At 37.1% G+C, this 14472-nt stretch overlaps 1 protein-coding gene and 1 non-coding gene across 2 annotated transcripts; one reads left to right on the forward strand and one right to left on the reverse strand.

The window, feature by feature from the left end:
* Positions 1–73: 73 nt before the first annotated feature.
* LOC133523234 (uncharacterized) lies at positions 74–14370 on the reverse strand. Its single transcript, XM_061858716.1, has 7 exons — positions 14269–14370; positions 12580–12720; positions 11947–12167; positions 11379–11482; positions 10980–11102; positions 8792–8918; positions 74–277 (listed from the first exon to the last, which is right to left on the reverse strand). Exons 1-7 carry the CDS (start codon positions 14309–14311, stop codon positions 191–193), a joined length of 846 nt encoding a protein of 281 aa, XP_061714700.1. The 5' UTR covers positions 14312–14370; the 3' UTR covers positions 74–190.
* On the forward strand, positions 514–586 carry Trnad-auc (transfer RNA aspartic acid (anticodon AUC)). Its single transcript has one exon. It is a non-coding gene; the product is annotated as a tRNA-Asp (tRNA).
* Positions 14371–14472: the final 102 nt, after the last annotated feature.

Below are 14472 nucleotides of genomic sequence, written 5' to 3' on the forward strand. Positions count from 1 at the left end.
ACGCGCGCATGCTGTTACAAAATATAGACTGCGTTGTCTGACAATTATATTTATAAAGAGATATTTATTAGAAATTCTCAGATTGCAGGATAGGATTTTGTATAGGTAATAAAGATACGTCACTATTTTATGGATTTAGATGAGATTATTTTTTTTTGAATAATTTCAAGCATCAAAGGCAATATAACATTTACTTTCTCTTCTTTTTCTTGTAAAGATTCTCGGGATCCACAGTGGTAGCCTCGGCGGAGTCCGCAGGTAAGCTGGCCGCTCCGTCCTATAACACAGAAGAACATTCCTCAGTTACATGAAACGACGACGCTATATACTCACTCATTTATTCAAAAACTCAATTAGATGTCAAAATAAAATTACCACTAAATTAAGGTTAAAACTTACTTAAAATAAAAATAAAAATTAAAACAAAGCCTATACTTAATTAATTTTTAACAAGCAGAAACGTCAGCGATCCCATAGACCCATATGGTGGAAGATTTGCTCCCTACGGATGAGGTCTTGGTGGCTCAGATGGCAGAGCGCTGGAGTATCGATCCAGAGGCCGTGAGTTCAAGTCTCACCCAAGACAGTAATTTTTCCACTTTTAAATTTATTCTAAGCTTAAAGCCTATACTTGTCTCTCCAGTCCAAATCTACTTTTAAGACACTTATTTTCGTTTACGATATTCACATATGCAATGTGAGAACCATTTGGGATACGGTGGTGAGCGGACGTGCCCGGAGCATTTGTTCGAGTGCCATAAAACGCGTAAAGGCCCGGCGGAACAATGGTCCCATCGCCCCGCCAGATGCTGGTGCAATCGCTGCAACAACATCTGGGTACCGACGCGCGCTAGCCGGGGCTCTCACGACGCGCTCTTGCTTAGTTCCAGTCTTTCGTGACAGTGTTTATATTACATATATCAGTGCAACCCGGTTATATTGTGTTTACGTGTGCCAGTGCGTGGTATTGGCTGAGTGCGAGTCGTGTCCGCGCCAACCGCGACGAGCGCATGATCGCGGCTGCATCAGTGATTCGATCCGGGGACGCGAAGACGCGAAGAAATTCGGTGAGCTCGTTCCAATCTGTTACACTTAAGCACCAGGTGCATAAAAGCCAGACGAGTAGGGCGCTAAGCCTGAGTGCCTACCCTAAATAGGCATCCTAAGTAAATACGTAAAACACAAACTTTACAAACCCCGTCTCTTTTGCTCACTATTATTTAAGTAGGTGCTAACTTCCTAAGTCGCCCCACCAAACGTAACTTGCAATTACATAGGTACTCGTATGAAAACCAGATTTTTTAGAACAGGACATCATATCGAGTAAGTAGCTGAATACAGGACAAGTATTCCTACTTTATTTAATTACCCTTTAGCCGAAGGAAGCCGGATATCCACTAACTTATAGAATAGAACGTACAGAAATAAAAAAAACATTACAACTGTGGGCAGCATTAAAAAAAAAAAACCACTGTGGATTTCTCCCAAAGCCCAATAACAAATTTCTTTCTAAAAAAATACCAGCATGGAGACAAATACCAAAATTTTTTTGTAAACAATACAATTTTATATGGTACCATTTGGACAAAATTACAGACTATTGTCCCTATCTACAAAAGCCCGCTTCACTGAAACGTGGGTACAATAAGCGTGTAGCGACTAGTTGTACAGTACACGTGCTCTACCCGGACCTATAAAACGGACAAAAGACTAAGAAACACCTAACTATAGCAACAACCAAGAGGTATATTGCCATTGCGCGAATTAACAAAGCACTTAAAAGGTGGCCGGCAAATTGTATAAATTTTATTGAAGTTGTCATATGTTTTTTAAGTGACAGTGTTCATTGCTCGAAACAGCTGTGTCGGTGTGTAAAATATGTGTTTTGTGGTTTTCTTATGCCAGAAGTGTTTGTGTTGTGCACTGTTAAAACCTAGTTTTGTGCGTCCGCTGAGCAACTAATCCCAGCGAGGTTGAACTGTCGAACTGTGTGTATCGACATCTTATGCTGAAATCGTCTAATTATTTCGGGATAACATAGGAAAGGGCTGTAGCGCAACTCAAAACACTTGAGTTATCCGATTAAACGGAATTTGCTTGTATACTGAATTGAGCGGTGAGGGACAATAAGTACGCTATGGTACGCTACTTAGAAGTCAAGGATTGCCGCAACCCCTGGAATGCATCTGAAGAAAATAATACCATAAAAGAAAACTGAGGTATATGTTACAGGCGTTCTAGCCTAGCCAATAGCTAATTTCGCTGTTAATGTGTTAAATTAGTTACATACTGGTCTTCTGTGGTGTCTGATAAAGTAAGATAAAGATAGTGTTCTTAAGTGTTGTGTAGTGTTATGGGCAAGTGTAATAACGTGTAGCGGTATTCGACCTACATATACAACGCGCCTCAGGACTGTTTGGGACAGAGTTAAGAGAAAAAGACATCATATATGTGAGAAGAATTCGCGCAACTGAAATTTGGCACTATTGCTGAAGATATACAACAACAAGCGGAAAAAATATACATATATACAACCGGACTTGTCTAATTCGAACAGGAACTTGACGCTAACTCCGAGTCGGACGAGAAAGAGGGTCTAGTGATTGAACAATCCACGTGAGAATTACAACCAACTATTCTATGAACCACAGAGCAATGAACGCAACTCAAATCGCAGTCAACATCCCTTCGTATTTATTTACACTAGTATTTATCTATCTTCCTTACACTGGGCACGATGCTAGTATTCGGTCTGGTTGTTCTACTCCCGTCAACTCCTATCCTTGACTGCACGAGCCCCACACTCCCCACCTGTATTATTGGCTCACCGGTGTCTCGGGCAGGAGGGCCAGTTGAGCATGCCGGGGCGGCAGATGATGGAAAGAGTACACGAGTAGGCCCGGATAAACGTCCTGGCTCGGAACAGGTTTGTCTGGACGGAGGTTGTTAGCGCCCCGTAGCATAGGCCTCTGACCGACGGCCTGTATCGTACCAGCGCGTGCATTTGAGCAAGCTCGATGAGCTTCTCCGTCCCTCCCTCCCCTTTGTGACCAACGCCTCTGCGTCCTTGCAGCAGTAACTGCTGGCTGGTGTAGTCACTGAACGGAACGGTACGATATTCACATATGCAATGTCGGGAGGCTAATATAGACTATAAATAAATAAATAATGTGTTGAGTTATTACCAGTCGCATTATGGTGAAAGAAACATCGTGAGGAGAACGGGCATATATGAAGTGCTCAACTAATTTGGGGCTAGCGTGATTACTAGGTATATCGTCCAATCGTGCGTTCAGAAACAATATAGTAACGAAGCATTTACGAAGATAGCTATCTAATCACTTAGTGTTTCGAAACATTGCAGAATATTAATAAACTGAACATAAAAATGCCACCGAAGAAAACACCGACTATTTGTGCTCACTGCAAAAATACTATCAAAACAAGGCAGCTTTTAAAATGCGCCGTGTGCAAGAATTCGTATGATGTTGCTTGCACAACAGTCACCGATACACAATTTAGGAGTATGACCAAATACCTTAAAGAAAACTGGAAATGTCAAGATTGCTACAAAGCTAAGGAAACACTGGAGACTACCAAGAAAAACAAACTCACAAGTATATCGCCATCTCTCTCAGGTAGTAAAAATAGTTCACATACAAAAAAAAATAGTTCACATACAAAAAAATATAACATCCAGGTATCCACTAAGAATTCTTTCGATTCCCTACCAGACGAAGATGATCTTGACATATCTTCTTCCCCAAACTCCTTCTATGACCGGAGCAACTTGAGCAAGATAAACAGAAGTTGTCCAGAAATTGGAGAAGGTCTACGAGAAAAGATTGAAGTCTTACAGGGAAAAGTGGGGGAATTGCAAGATAAGTTGGCAATTGCAGACAACGAAATTGAGAATCTACTTGCTGAGAATAAAACACTTAAAAACGTAATAGAAAATTTAAAAACCAAAGTCACAAATCTGGAACTTATTTGCAAATCCAACAAGAAAAAACGCCGTAAGAACTCAAACAAGTCTTCAATTGTATTCTCACCGGATGCGAATGCAACTAGGCAAAATGACAGTCTCAAAGAGCTACAAGTTGCTGCCGAGCCTCGTACTGTCACTGACCTGGTCAAGGATTTAGAAGGCGGGAAAAAACCAACTGTATCAACCGAAGGAGACTTAGGAGCACAGACACCAGAGGACACTACAGAAAATAAAGAAAATAGGTGTACTGAACATGTCACACAACTGCCACCAGATGTCGCGCGCAACGCTACAGAAAATAAAGAAAATGGGTGTACTGAACATGTCACACAACTGCCAACAGATGTCGCGCGCAATAAAAGTAACTTGGAATCTCATAATATTATTAAGACCAATAAGATTTGCATGATTAGTGCTAACAAGTATAATAATATGTTGGAAACTGCTAATAATGTGTTAGGGCATTACAGTATATGTCATTATCTTTATCCTGATGTTGGGGTACGAAACCTCCTTCACAGTTTAGATAATAAATTGTCTGATTACACTAAAGATGATTTCTGTATTTTACTTATAGGTGAAGAGGATTTTAAAAAATCACAATGTTACGACAATCTAGTGTTGTACATAAGAAATATGACATCGACATTATCTCATACAAATATTATAGTATGTTACCCGACTTTTAATATAGGTTTTTACAATAATATGTTTAATTGGAGAATTGAATTGTTTAACCAACTATTATATGATGATAATTCTAAATATAATTACATTTACCTACTTGATAGTAACCGAAACTTGACCTATGATCATGAAATGTTCCATATTAAATCGGGACGCATCAACAAATACGGTTTACATATGGTTTTCCAAGACATTAGTACATTGATGGAAATAATTAAGAACGATAATGGAATAAATCTCTCCTTTGAGCATTGTCCTTGCTACTGTAACCAACAAGAATCATCAGAGTTTTTTCGTTAATAAAGTTGGAAATGTAAAGTATCGTAACTCGATTTCTGACCGTAAATTAAGGATTATGCACCAAAACATCGGAGGACTAATGAATAAAATTGTAATGTTAAATATTGTATTACAAGACTTTTACGCAAATAACCACGAAATAGATATTATATGTTTAAGTGAAACTTTTGTAAAGCAAGGCTCAGAAAGAAATGTAAAAATTGAGAATTTCATACCAGGGGCATTCTTTAGTAGAAAAGTAAGTCGAGGCGGAACGGCCATTTTTGTTCACAAAGATCTCCAGTTTAAACAAATTGAGCTCGAGTCAAATTTGGCTTCAAACTATTACTTTGAGTGTTGCGGGATAGAAGTTCTCGGTTTGAATGTTATTGTTTTCGCCATATACAGAATTCCGGAAAAAACCAAATCTCACGTTGGCATTTTTATTTATAAACTTAATATTCTACTCGCTCGATTGACGTCTAAGTATAAGAATAAGAAAATAGTCATTTGTGGGGACTGGAATATTGATATACTAAAAGATGGACCTTTCACAAAGGAGCTAAAAAGCACAATCAGAAATTATAATTTAACAATGCATATTAATTCGCCTACTAGGATAAGTACATGTATAGATCAAATAGCCAGTAACGTGAGGAAAGTTGAAGCAGATACACATAGATTGTGTTTATCTGACCATGATATGGCACAAACAGTAAGTTTTAATGTAAAAGGGAAAAAGAAATGTCTGACTTGGTTTGACTATAAAAGAGATTTAAGCAAAGATAATATTGCTAAATTTATTCAGTGTATGTCTGCCTTATCTTTCTCTGATATACTATCTTTAGATGACCTTTCAGTCGCTTTCACATCGTTTCATGAAGTTGTGTGCTTATTTTATAACCTTTGCTTTCCGGTCATCAAGGTAAAGATGTACAACCGTAACAAAAAAGTTAAGTGGTTGACAAAAGGTATACGTAAATCATGTCAAACTAAACGTAAATTATATCTTAGATACAAATTAGTAAAAACAAATAAATTGTGCAATAATATTAATCTAAAAAAATATGACAATATATTAAGAAAATGTATTAACAAATCGCAAAAGATTAATAATATGAATTACATATCAAAACACAAAAATAAATGTAAAGCTACGTGGGATGTGATATCTGCCAATTCGTCAAATGCTAATAATAATAGTGAAATTGATTGTGTGAATTTTAATAATAAGACATTTAAGGATCCTCAAGACATTTGTAATTTATTCAATAATTATTTTATCGACATTACCTCGTCAGAATCTAGTACAAATAGCAATCTGAAAAATGCTACAGAAAACATAAGTAATCATCCTTCCACAATATTCTTAAAACCAGTGGATGCAAATGAAGTCTTTAAAATTATAATGTCTCTAAATAATAGTAAGGCCTGTGGTTATGACGACATTACCTCAACAATACTCAAACTCATTGCTAATTGGATATGTGAACCTATAGCTCATATTATTAATTTATCTTTTTGTCAAGCTAACTTTCCGGAACAATTGAAGTTATCTGTTGTCAAGCCCTTATTTAAGAAAGGCGACCGTAGTGATCCCAACAATTATAGGCCAATTACAATCGTTCCTGTAATCTCTAAAATAATGGAAAAAGCTATGTGTGAGAGGTTAACAGGGTTTTTAGAGAGGAACAATTTGCTGCAACCGGAGCAGTACGGATTCAGAAAAGGTCATTCTACAGAAATGGCATGTTTCGAGTTTGTGAAGCATGTGTCAGAGTGTTTAAATAGTAAATCACCTATAGTCTCCTTATTTTTAGACCTAAGCAAAGCTTTTGATTTTGTTGATCATGGTAAACTTCTCGCGAAACTTGAATGTTATGGGATTAGAGGAGTAGCACTTCAATGGGTAAAAAGTTATTTGTCTAATAGGAAACAGTGTACTGAAATGGTAAAGATTGAAAAAATCAAGAATACTTTTGTGAAGGTTAAATATAGATCAGATTTTCGAGAAATTAAGACTGGAGTACCTCAAGGGAGCAATTTGGGTCCCCTTTTATTCTTGGTATATATAAACGACCTTCCCTCTGCTATTCCCCATAAGTGCATATTATTCGCGGATGACACTACAATACTTGTAAAGGGAGAAAATATTCTATCATATGAAAATAATATTAATGATGCCTTGGCTTGCATAAATAAGTGGACATTGCATAATAATTTAAATATCAATATGGCAAAGACATTTTTTATTCAATTTCATTCGTATAATAGTAAGCCATTGCAATTAAATGTTAATTATAATAATTTTTCTATATCAAGTTGTGAAAGTATTAAGTTTTTGGGATTATATATTGACCAGCATCTTAATTGGAAGGAGCATGTTGATTATGTCTGCAGCAGATTAGATCGATTCGTATTTGCGTTGAGGAATCTGAGACGCACAATTAATGCTGCGGCGTCGATGACAGCCTATCATGGTTATGTGTCCTCGGTGCTTAATTATGGATTGCTACTTTGGGGTAACTCTGTAGATGCCGAAAGAGCCCTCCTGTTACAAAAGAAGTGCATCCGTGCAATAATGGGAGTATGGGTGACAGATAGCTGCCGACCACTTTTTAAAACATTAAAGATACTGCCATTACCATGCATGTATATTTTAAAAGCGTGTCTATTTGTAAAGGATCGCCCAGATATATTTAAAATGAGATCTGAGTTCTTCTCAGGAACTCAGAGATCTCAATATCAAAATCTAATATATCAGCCAAGATGCTACAAGGCTATATACAAAAATAACGCCTATAATATGTGTATCCTACTATACAACAGTGTGCCTGTTAATTTAAGATGTCTAGAAAAAACTCAATTTAGGAAGAAAATGACAAGCTTTCTATTAGAACACTGTTTCTATAGTGTCAAGGAGTTTATTGAGCACAATCATGCAAATAATTAACATTAGTATTAATAATCCAATATAAATCTTATGTAATGTAATGATAATGAACCAGTGTTATAGAATGATAATCAACTAATGTAATGTTATGTTATGTATTGATATATTGTATGTTTATAGTCTAATCTATTTATTGTAATTGTTATGGCATGCAATTTAATTAAATTTAATAGTATAGTTATTTTCAGTCTAACACATTGTGTTGGACTAAAAATTATTGTACAATAAAATTTGCGCATCGTTTAATTACGATAGAATACTGTACAATATTCTACAAGAACATCCTGTAACTATAATTAAGTATTCTTGCAAATAAATGATATTGATATTGATATTGATAATCTCTTTAATGTATGAGAGGAGCCCTCTGCCCAGCATTGGGCCGTATACAGGCTGAATAGACTACTTGTCTGGTCCAATGGATAGTGACCCTGCCTGTGAAGCCGATAGTCCCGGGTTTTAATCTGCCGTTTTTAATGCCGTGCCCCGGACGCAGGCGATCACGACTATTTAAACGAAATTGAACTTTACGGAGTCGCGCGTTAGTCCCTATTGCATTGGCGAAACTGTCGGCTGTAGCCGTCGTTGGCGTCCTTGGCAAGTATTTCAGATGTCGGCCATAGCCGACGGTGGCGGTCAAAAGGTTAATCTCGGTAAAGGCATTTACTTGTGTAAGGAGCACGAATATTTGTTCCTGAGTCATGGGTTTTTTCTATGTATATAAGTATGTATGTACACCGTCCCCTAGTACCCATAGTACATGGTTTTCTTGGTTTAGGGCTAGATCGATCTGTGTAAGATTGTCCCCAAATATTTATTTATTATTATTGAAGAGATATTTTTTCCAGCAAGAACGCCAATTTGGGTTTATATAGAATACTTGCCTCTCCCTTGACGTAGTTCCAGTGCGTGTAGCCGTCCTTGAGGCGGTTGTTCAGTAGATACATGAACTCCGTGTTACTGGCGACGTCATACGCTATGTTCAGCAGCTTGTGGTAGTGGAACACGTACCTGTAATCATAGATATCGTACATTACATAACAGAGCCCTTTTATCTTTAATTCTGGATTGACGTGATTTAATCGCCGATAATAGGGATGGTAACATTGATAACACGACAAAATCTGGTAAAATAGATAGCAAATTTGACGACCGGCTTGGCCTAGTGGGTAGTGACCCTGCCTACGAAGCTGATGGTCCCGGGTTCAAATTCTGGTAAGGGCATTTATTCGTGTGATGAGCATGGATATTTGTTCCTGAGTCATGGATGTTTTCTATGTATACATATTATTTATATATTATATATATCGTTGTCTAAAGTACCCTCAACACGAGCTTTATTAAGCTTACTGTGGGACTTAGGTCAATTTGTGTAATAATGTCCTATAATATTTATTTACTTAAATGAGCAATTTATCACAATAATGTGGCTACTCGTATTAAAATAATATATAGACATGATAAAAGTATACAGAACCTGAAAATTTTAAATTTTAAGCTTTTATTTGAACTTTCAAAAAGGGATAAAGTAAATAATTCGATTCCATACATTTTATCCAAAAAATATTTTATGTTTTGTTAGGAACGTTTCGCGAGTGGAGTACGAGATGGTTCCCATATACACATTTGATCCTAAAAACAAACGTCTAATTATTAGCTACTACTTAAAAATTTTAAAAGCCAAAAATGCGTTAGTGTTTTGTTAGCAAAAGAACAACTGGGTCGAAATGGGTACATACGAGTAGAGCGCAAAATAGACCAGCATGGCAACAATTGAAGGACCATCCTTAAGATTGAAAAGGGCGAAGAAGAAGGACTTTTAATACTTATTACTAAAATCATAATAAACATTAATAATAGCGTCATCGAAGTCGGTCCTGATTGTTATTATTAATTGATGTGTATTTTGACACCGGGAGTCCTTAAGACTGTCGGTGTTTAGCTTTGGATTTGAATGAATATTATTTATACTAATTAGTGGTAAGCGCTGTGGGTCACATATATTGTAAACAATACAGTAATTCGTTTTGTAATTATTATGAATGAATGAATATTTTTATTACATGTAACACATGGACACATATTTTTAATTAGTAGAACTTACAAACTAAGGGGCAAGTATGTACAGAAAACACTAATTTAAAATAAAACAACACTGATGGGGGAATGCAATCCCTCGCAGTGCGACAAGTAGGGACAGTCAACCCTATCCGCTATCACTCGTAGGATGCTGTTGGGATTGCGACGCACCCGGCGCACCAGAGATGCTGCGCGTGAACGCATGGTAGTATAAAAACAGTCCACGCGCGCCGTCACGAACATCCCCGATGCGCTACAAAAACGGGGCTTTACTTGTAGTGGCTGTTTGTTTACCCAAAAAAAAACTGGCACGAAATCAAAGACATTTTACTCGGGCTCCGATCTTGACCCTCCGCTTCCGTGACGTTTGCTTTGCTCCCGGGCATATTCTTTGATACAGATTCATGTTAAATAAGAATAACCTCTACAGATTCATATTAGGCAAAAGAGATCCCCATTTATCAATTTTGTCGTAATCAGACCAATGAATTACAAAAAGAAGAAAATCAATGTCACACCATACTAGCATCTCCAGAGCGTCAGCGTCTAGTCATGTTCTTGCCAAGTTTATGAAAGATTTTAATATCAAACTCTAACCCCTTCCAAACTCTTTTTCCTGTTTGTATATTCAAACTTTCCCGTAAGGTTTAATTTAATTGAATTGAACCATTTATTTCAGGTATACCCATATACATAATATATGTAAGAGATGTTAAAGACTATGCTAGTAACTTAGTATCCACGGTATAATTATTACATTAATTAAAAAAAAATTAAAATTGTTATTAAATAATTACCTATTATAATAAAATATATCATGGCAGTTGGCTCATTACTCTACTGATTTAAGTATGTAGAAGTTGCCTACCCCACCCCATTGTCCCGTACCAGTTCCGAATAATTATGGCAATCCTAGCAGATATGTGATGAAGAAATGGGTACGAGTAGTCGAAACGAAATGGGTACGAGGAGCCAAAAGTAATCTAAACTTACCACAGCATGGAAACGTTGAGAGGCATCTTCTCCATCGTGCTGTAGAGCGCCCCCGCGAGAGCCTTGAGCTCCAGCTGGTTGCCAAATCTGATCCCGATTTGGAACACGGTACTATTTCTGTACCTGTATCAAGAAAACTTCATTAAATATATCAAAACAGGTTTCAATCGAAAATACCTGAAGGCTGCTTGCGTCTACCACTGAGGTAGACGCGAGCAGAGAGAAGATGCACGACAATCAACCAAAGCATTGGTTGTAATTCAGCGGAGCGGAAAGATGTGGATTACAACCAGTGCTATTGGTTGATACCTGCACTTCTCCCTCATCTTCATCTCCGCTCCAGTCTGGAAAGGCAGCCTTTAAAACAAAAACGTAGGGTAGACTGAAATGAAAAGTTACCTTTTTCTCAGTCTGTGTAGCTTATTGATCTCGTATCTCGTGGAATACACCACGTGCTGCATTAATTGGACTATCTTCCGTCTGCCATCTGCATTCCAAGCATACTGGAGAAAAAAAGAAACAATTTTTGACGTTTTGAACCTTAGCAGTAAAAGTCGAGGTAGTGACTTCAAGCCCCCTTCACCCTCAGTAGTCCTAACGGTTCTGGTTCGGAAAAAAAGTACAAAAAGAGGGTCAAAGGTCAGCAAAATATTGCCAGATTAAAGGGTTGAAAAATGGCACATTAACTATATCTTGTTAACAGTCATTTTAATGCTATTGTAATGTTATGGAAATATATTTGAAATAAAATAAAATAAAATAAAATAAATTTTCTAATCTTACAGTAACGGCAAAAAAATAATCATACCAACTCCTATTTTTTTTGTAAGATTTGACCCGTGCATCATACAAAAACATTGTAAAAACCGCATCCAAATTGCTACCTACACGCTGACACACACAGTCACACAGCGATCAAACTTATAACATTCCTTTTTGCGTTGGAGGTTAAAAAGAAGAATCTTACGGGATGGTTCTTATAGTTGAATACAGGTATATGATGTTCTGATATCTGCCGCCTAGCGTCCGTGTCTCCTTTCATTCTCCCAGCGTCCAAAACGGCAGCCATCTTCAACTCTTTAAGCCTCCTGGCCTCCTCTGCGAGCTTGATGACGTTCTCCAGGTTTTCAGAGTCCAGGACGTTGAATTCCAGCCTTTCGAGTACTTTTGTCAGGTTTTCGTTGACATCTGTGGGATATAAAAAATTAAATTTAAATTAAATATATTAACTTGGAATTAAGATTTTTAATTCATTTTGTATTAAGCAGTCTGTAAACGATTAAAATTAGAAATAAATTAAATGTGGAAAAATTCACTCCCTCTAAGGTGGAAATATTCGAAGTCTCGGTAGCTAAGTTGGCAGAGCAATGCGCTGGTGATCCAGGGTCTCGAGTTTGCGCCTCGCCCGAGACACTGAATTTTCCCACTTTTAATTTAATTTTATTAATTTTGTTTAACGTCAAAGGAGGAGGTTTATTTGTGTTTACGTCGCTTTTCTATTACAGACTGGAGAACCATTCTTTGATGGAAAACCACATATATTTGTTTACTTTTCTTAAAGGAATAAATTATGAGCAAGACTGCTCGCTGTACATCAGACCTGTAAAGCTACGAAAGTACTCCAAGAAGGTCACGTTCCTGGGTTTGTCCGGGAATAGTCCGAGGTGTATGATCTCCTCCATCCGATCTGCGTTTGGGAGCATCTTGCCAGGTGGTCGGAGCGCTGCGGAGGCGTACAGCCCTGGAAAGTGGAAAAAGTAAAAAAAAAAACACATTTTACAAGCTTTTATTTAACTTGCCCTGTTAGTATGTATGTAGAACATAAAATTATATAATTATATTGGCTATATCAGTCACCTGAGAGCGCACCAGCGACGCTCTCAGCGGTAGAACGCAGTCGCTGTGGTCGAAAACGGCTAGGAGATGATGATGATGATGAGAACATAAAATATCCAAAATTGGTGGGTGTCTTTGCATCTGAGAGCAATAAAAATTTCACTATTTACAAATGTATTTAAGACTTTTTTTTTTAATAGTTAATCTAAATTACTAGCATAATATACCTACTTCAGAAACAAAAAAATCGGTTCAGTAGTTTAGATAAAAATAAATAAAACCGATTATTTGGTGGCGGTGAGAAGCAACATGTTGGCTCGCAGGTTTGCACGTTGCACGAAGAGTGTCAAAATAACTCTTTTTAGGGCATTTTGTCAGTCTTTTTATACATGCAGCCTGTGGGTCAAGTGTACGCAGAAATCTCTCAATGCCTTACGCATCCAGTATAATAACGGTTTCAGGGTGTTCTTGGGGTTGCCTCGATTTTGCAGTGCGTCGGGGATGTTTGCGGAAGCTCACGTAGATAGCTTTACAAGCCATAATGCGTAAGAGAGTGGCCTCCCTGATGCGCGGTGTTAGAGTCAGCCCCAACAGCCTTCTGAACACTGTTATTGACAGTTTAGATTGTCCAATAGTTGCAAAGTGGAACGCTATGCACATGAACAAATTGAACAATAGATGTGTTGTTGGGCTATTTTAGTTATAAGACTTAGATTTAGGTTAATTTAATTTATTGTATTACTTAATGCCTTTTTTTTTTTTATTATTAGTTTTTAAATGTTTCTGTTTTTTTTTATTATTATTATATTGTGTAATAAATAATGTATGGGTCTTGTTATCCGAAATAAATGATTAACTATTATCATTTTTTTATTTTCTCGAAAACCTGTGGCATTTTAAGTTCCATACTTGGTGAAATAGCATCTTGTGCTTGGGAAAATAAATCAGCAAAATAACAGTCAATCTGGCGTCTGGGGCCGATCTCCCATACTTACACGGTTATACCCTTTGTAATATTGCGTCTTAGAATAAACTTTAAAGTGTAATAACAATCAAAACATAATTTATTTTTAAAAGTTGATGAACAAATGTTGTTAGTTTGAGAAGTACAGTCAATAGTTTTATTTATTGTTCCTGTTACAGGAAACACTCAGGAGGAGCTGGGGTGGTTAGAGTAGCGCTACCTCGTTTCACGCAAAATAGGCACAATGGTTGTCGATTTGCGGAAAATGCCCAGAAGCACTAACTAACTAACTAACAGGAAACACTCGGTACAGTCGCCATCAGATATATCGGAGCGGCCAAGGTGCTCAAAACATCTGAACACGCACTCTAACGCCTTGACAATAAAAGCATGTTCAGATATTTGTGAGCGCCTTGGCCGCTCCGATATTTTTGATGGCAACTGTACAACCATACGTCAAGGCTTCGTCAAGTAGTAAATTATACTTACAGGCAGCCACCACCACTGAACCCAAATACACAAGTCTACGCATGTAGAATATCACTCGGGAGTTTCAAACAAGTTTCTTTTAAACCCAAAACTGTTATATAATTTTATTAGTGTATTAAAAGTGTAATCAAAGTAAGTAATTAAAATTTATTGGATTGTAAAAATTCTAATTTCCATAATAGTATATATTAATTGAAAATATTA

This window comes from Cydia pomonella, chromosome 12 (assembly GCF_033807575.1).
Source record: "Cydia pomonella isolate Wapato2018A chromosome 12, ilCydPomo1, whole genome shotgun sequence".
NCBI classification, from domain to species: Eukaryota; Metazoa; Arthropoda; class Insecta; order Lepidoptera; family Tortricidae; genus Cydia; species Cydia pomonella.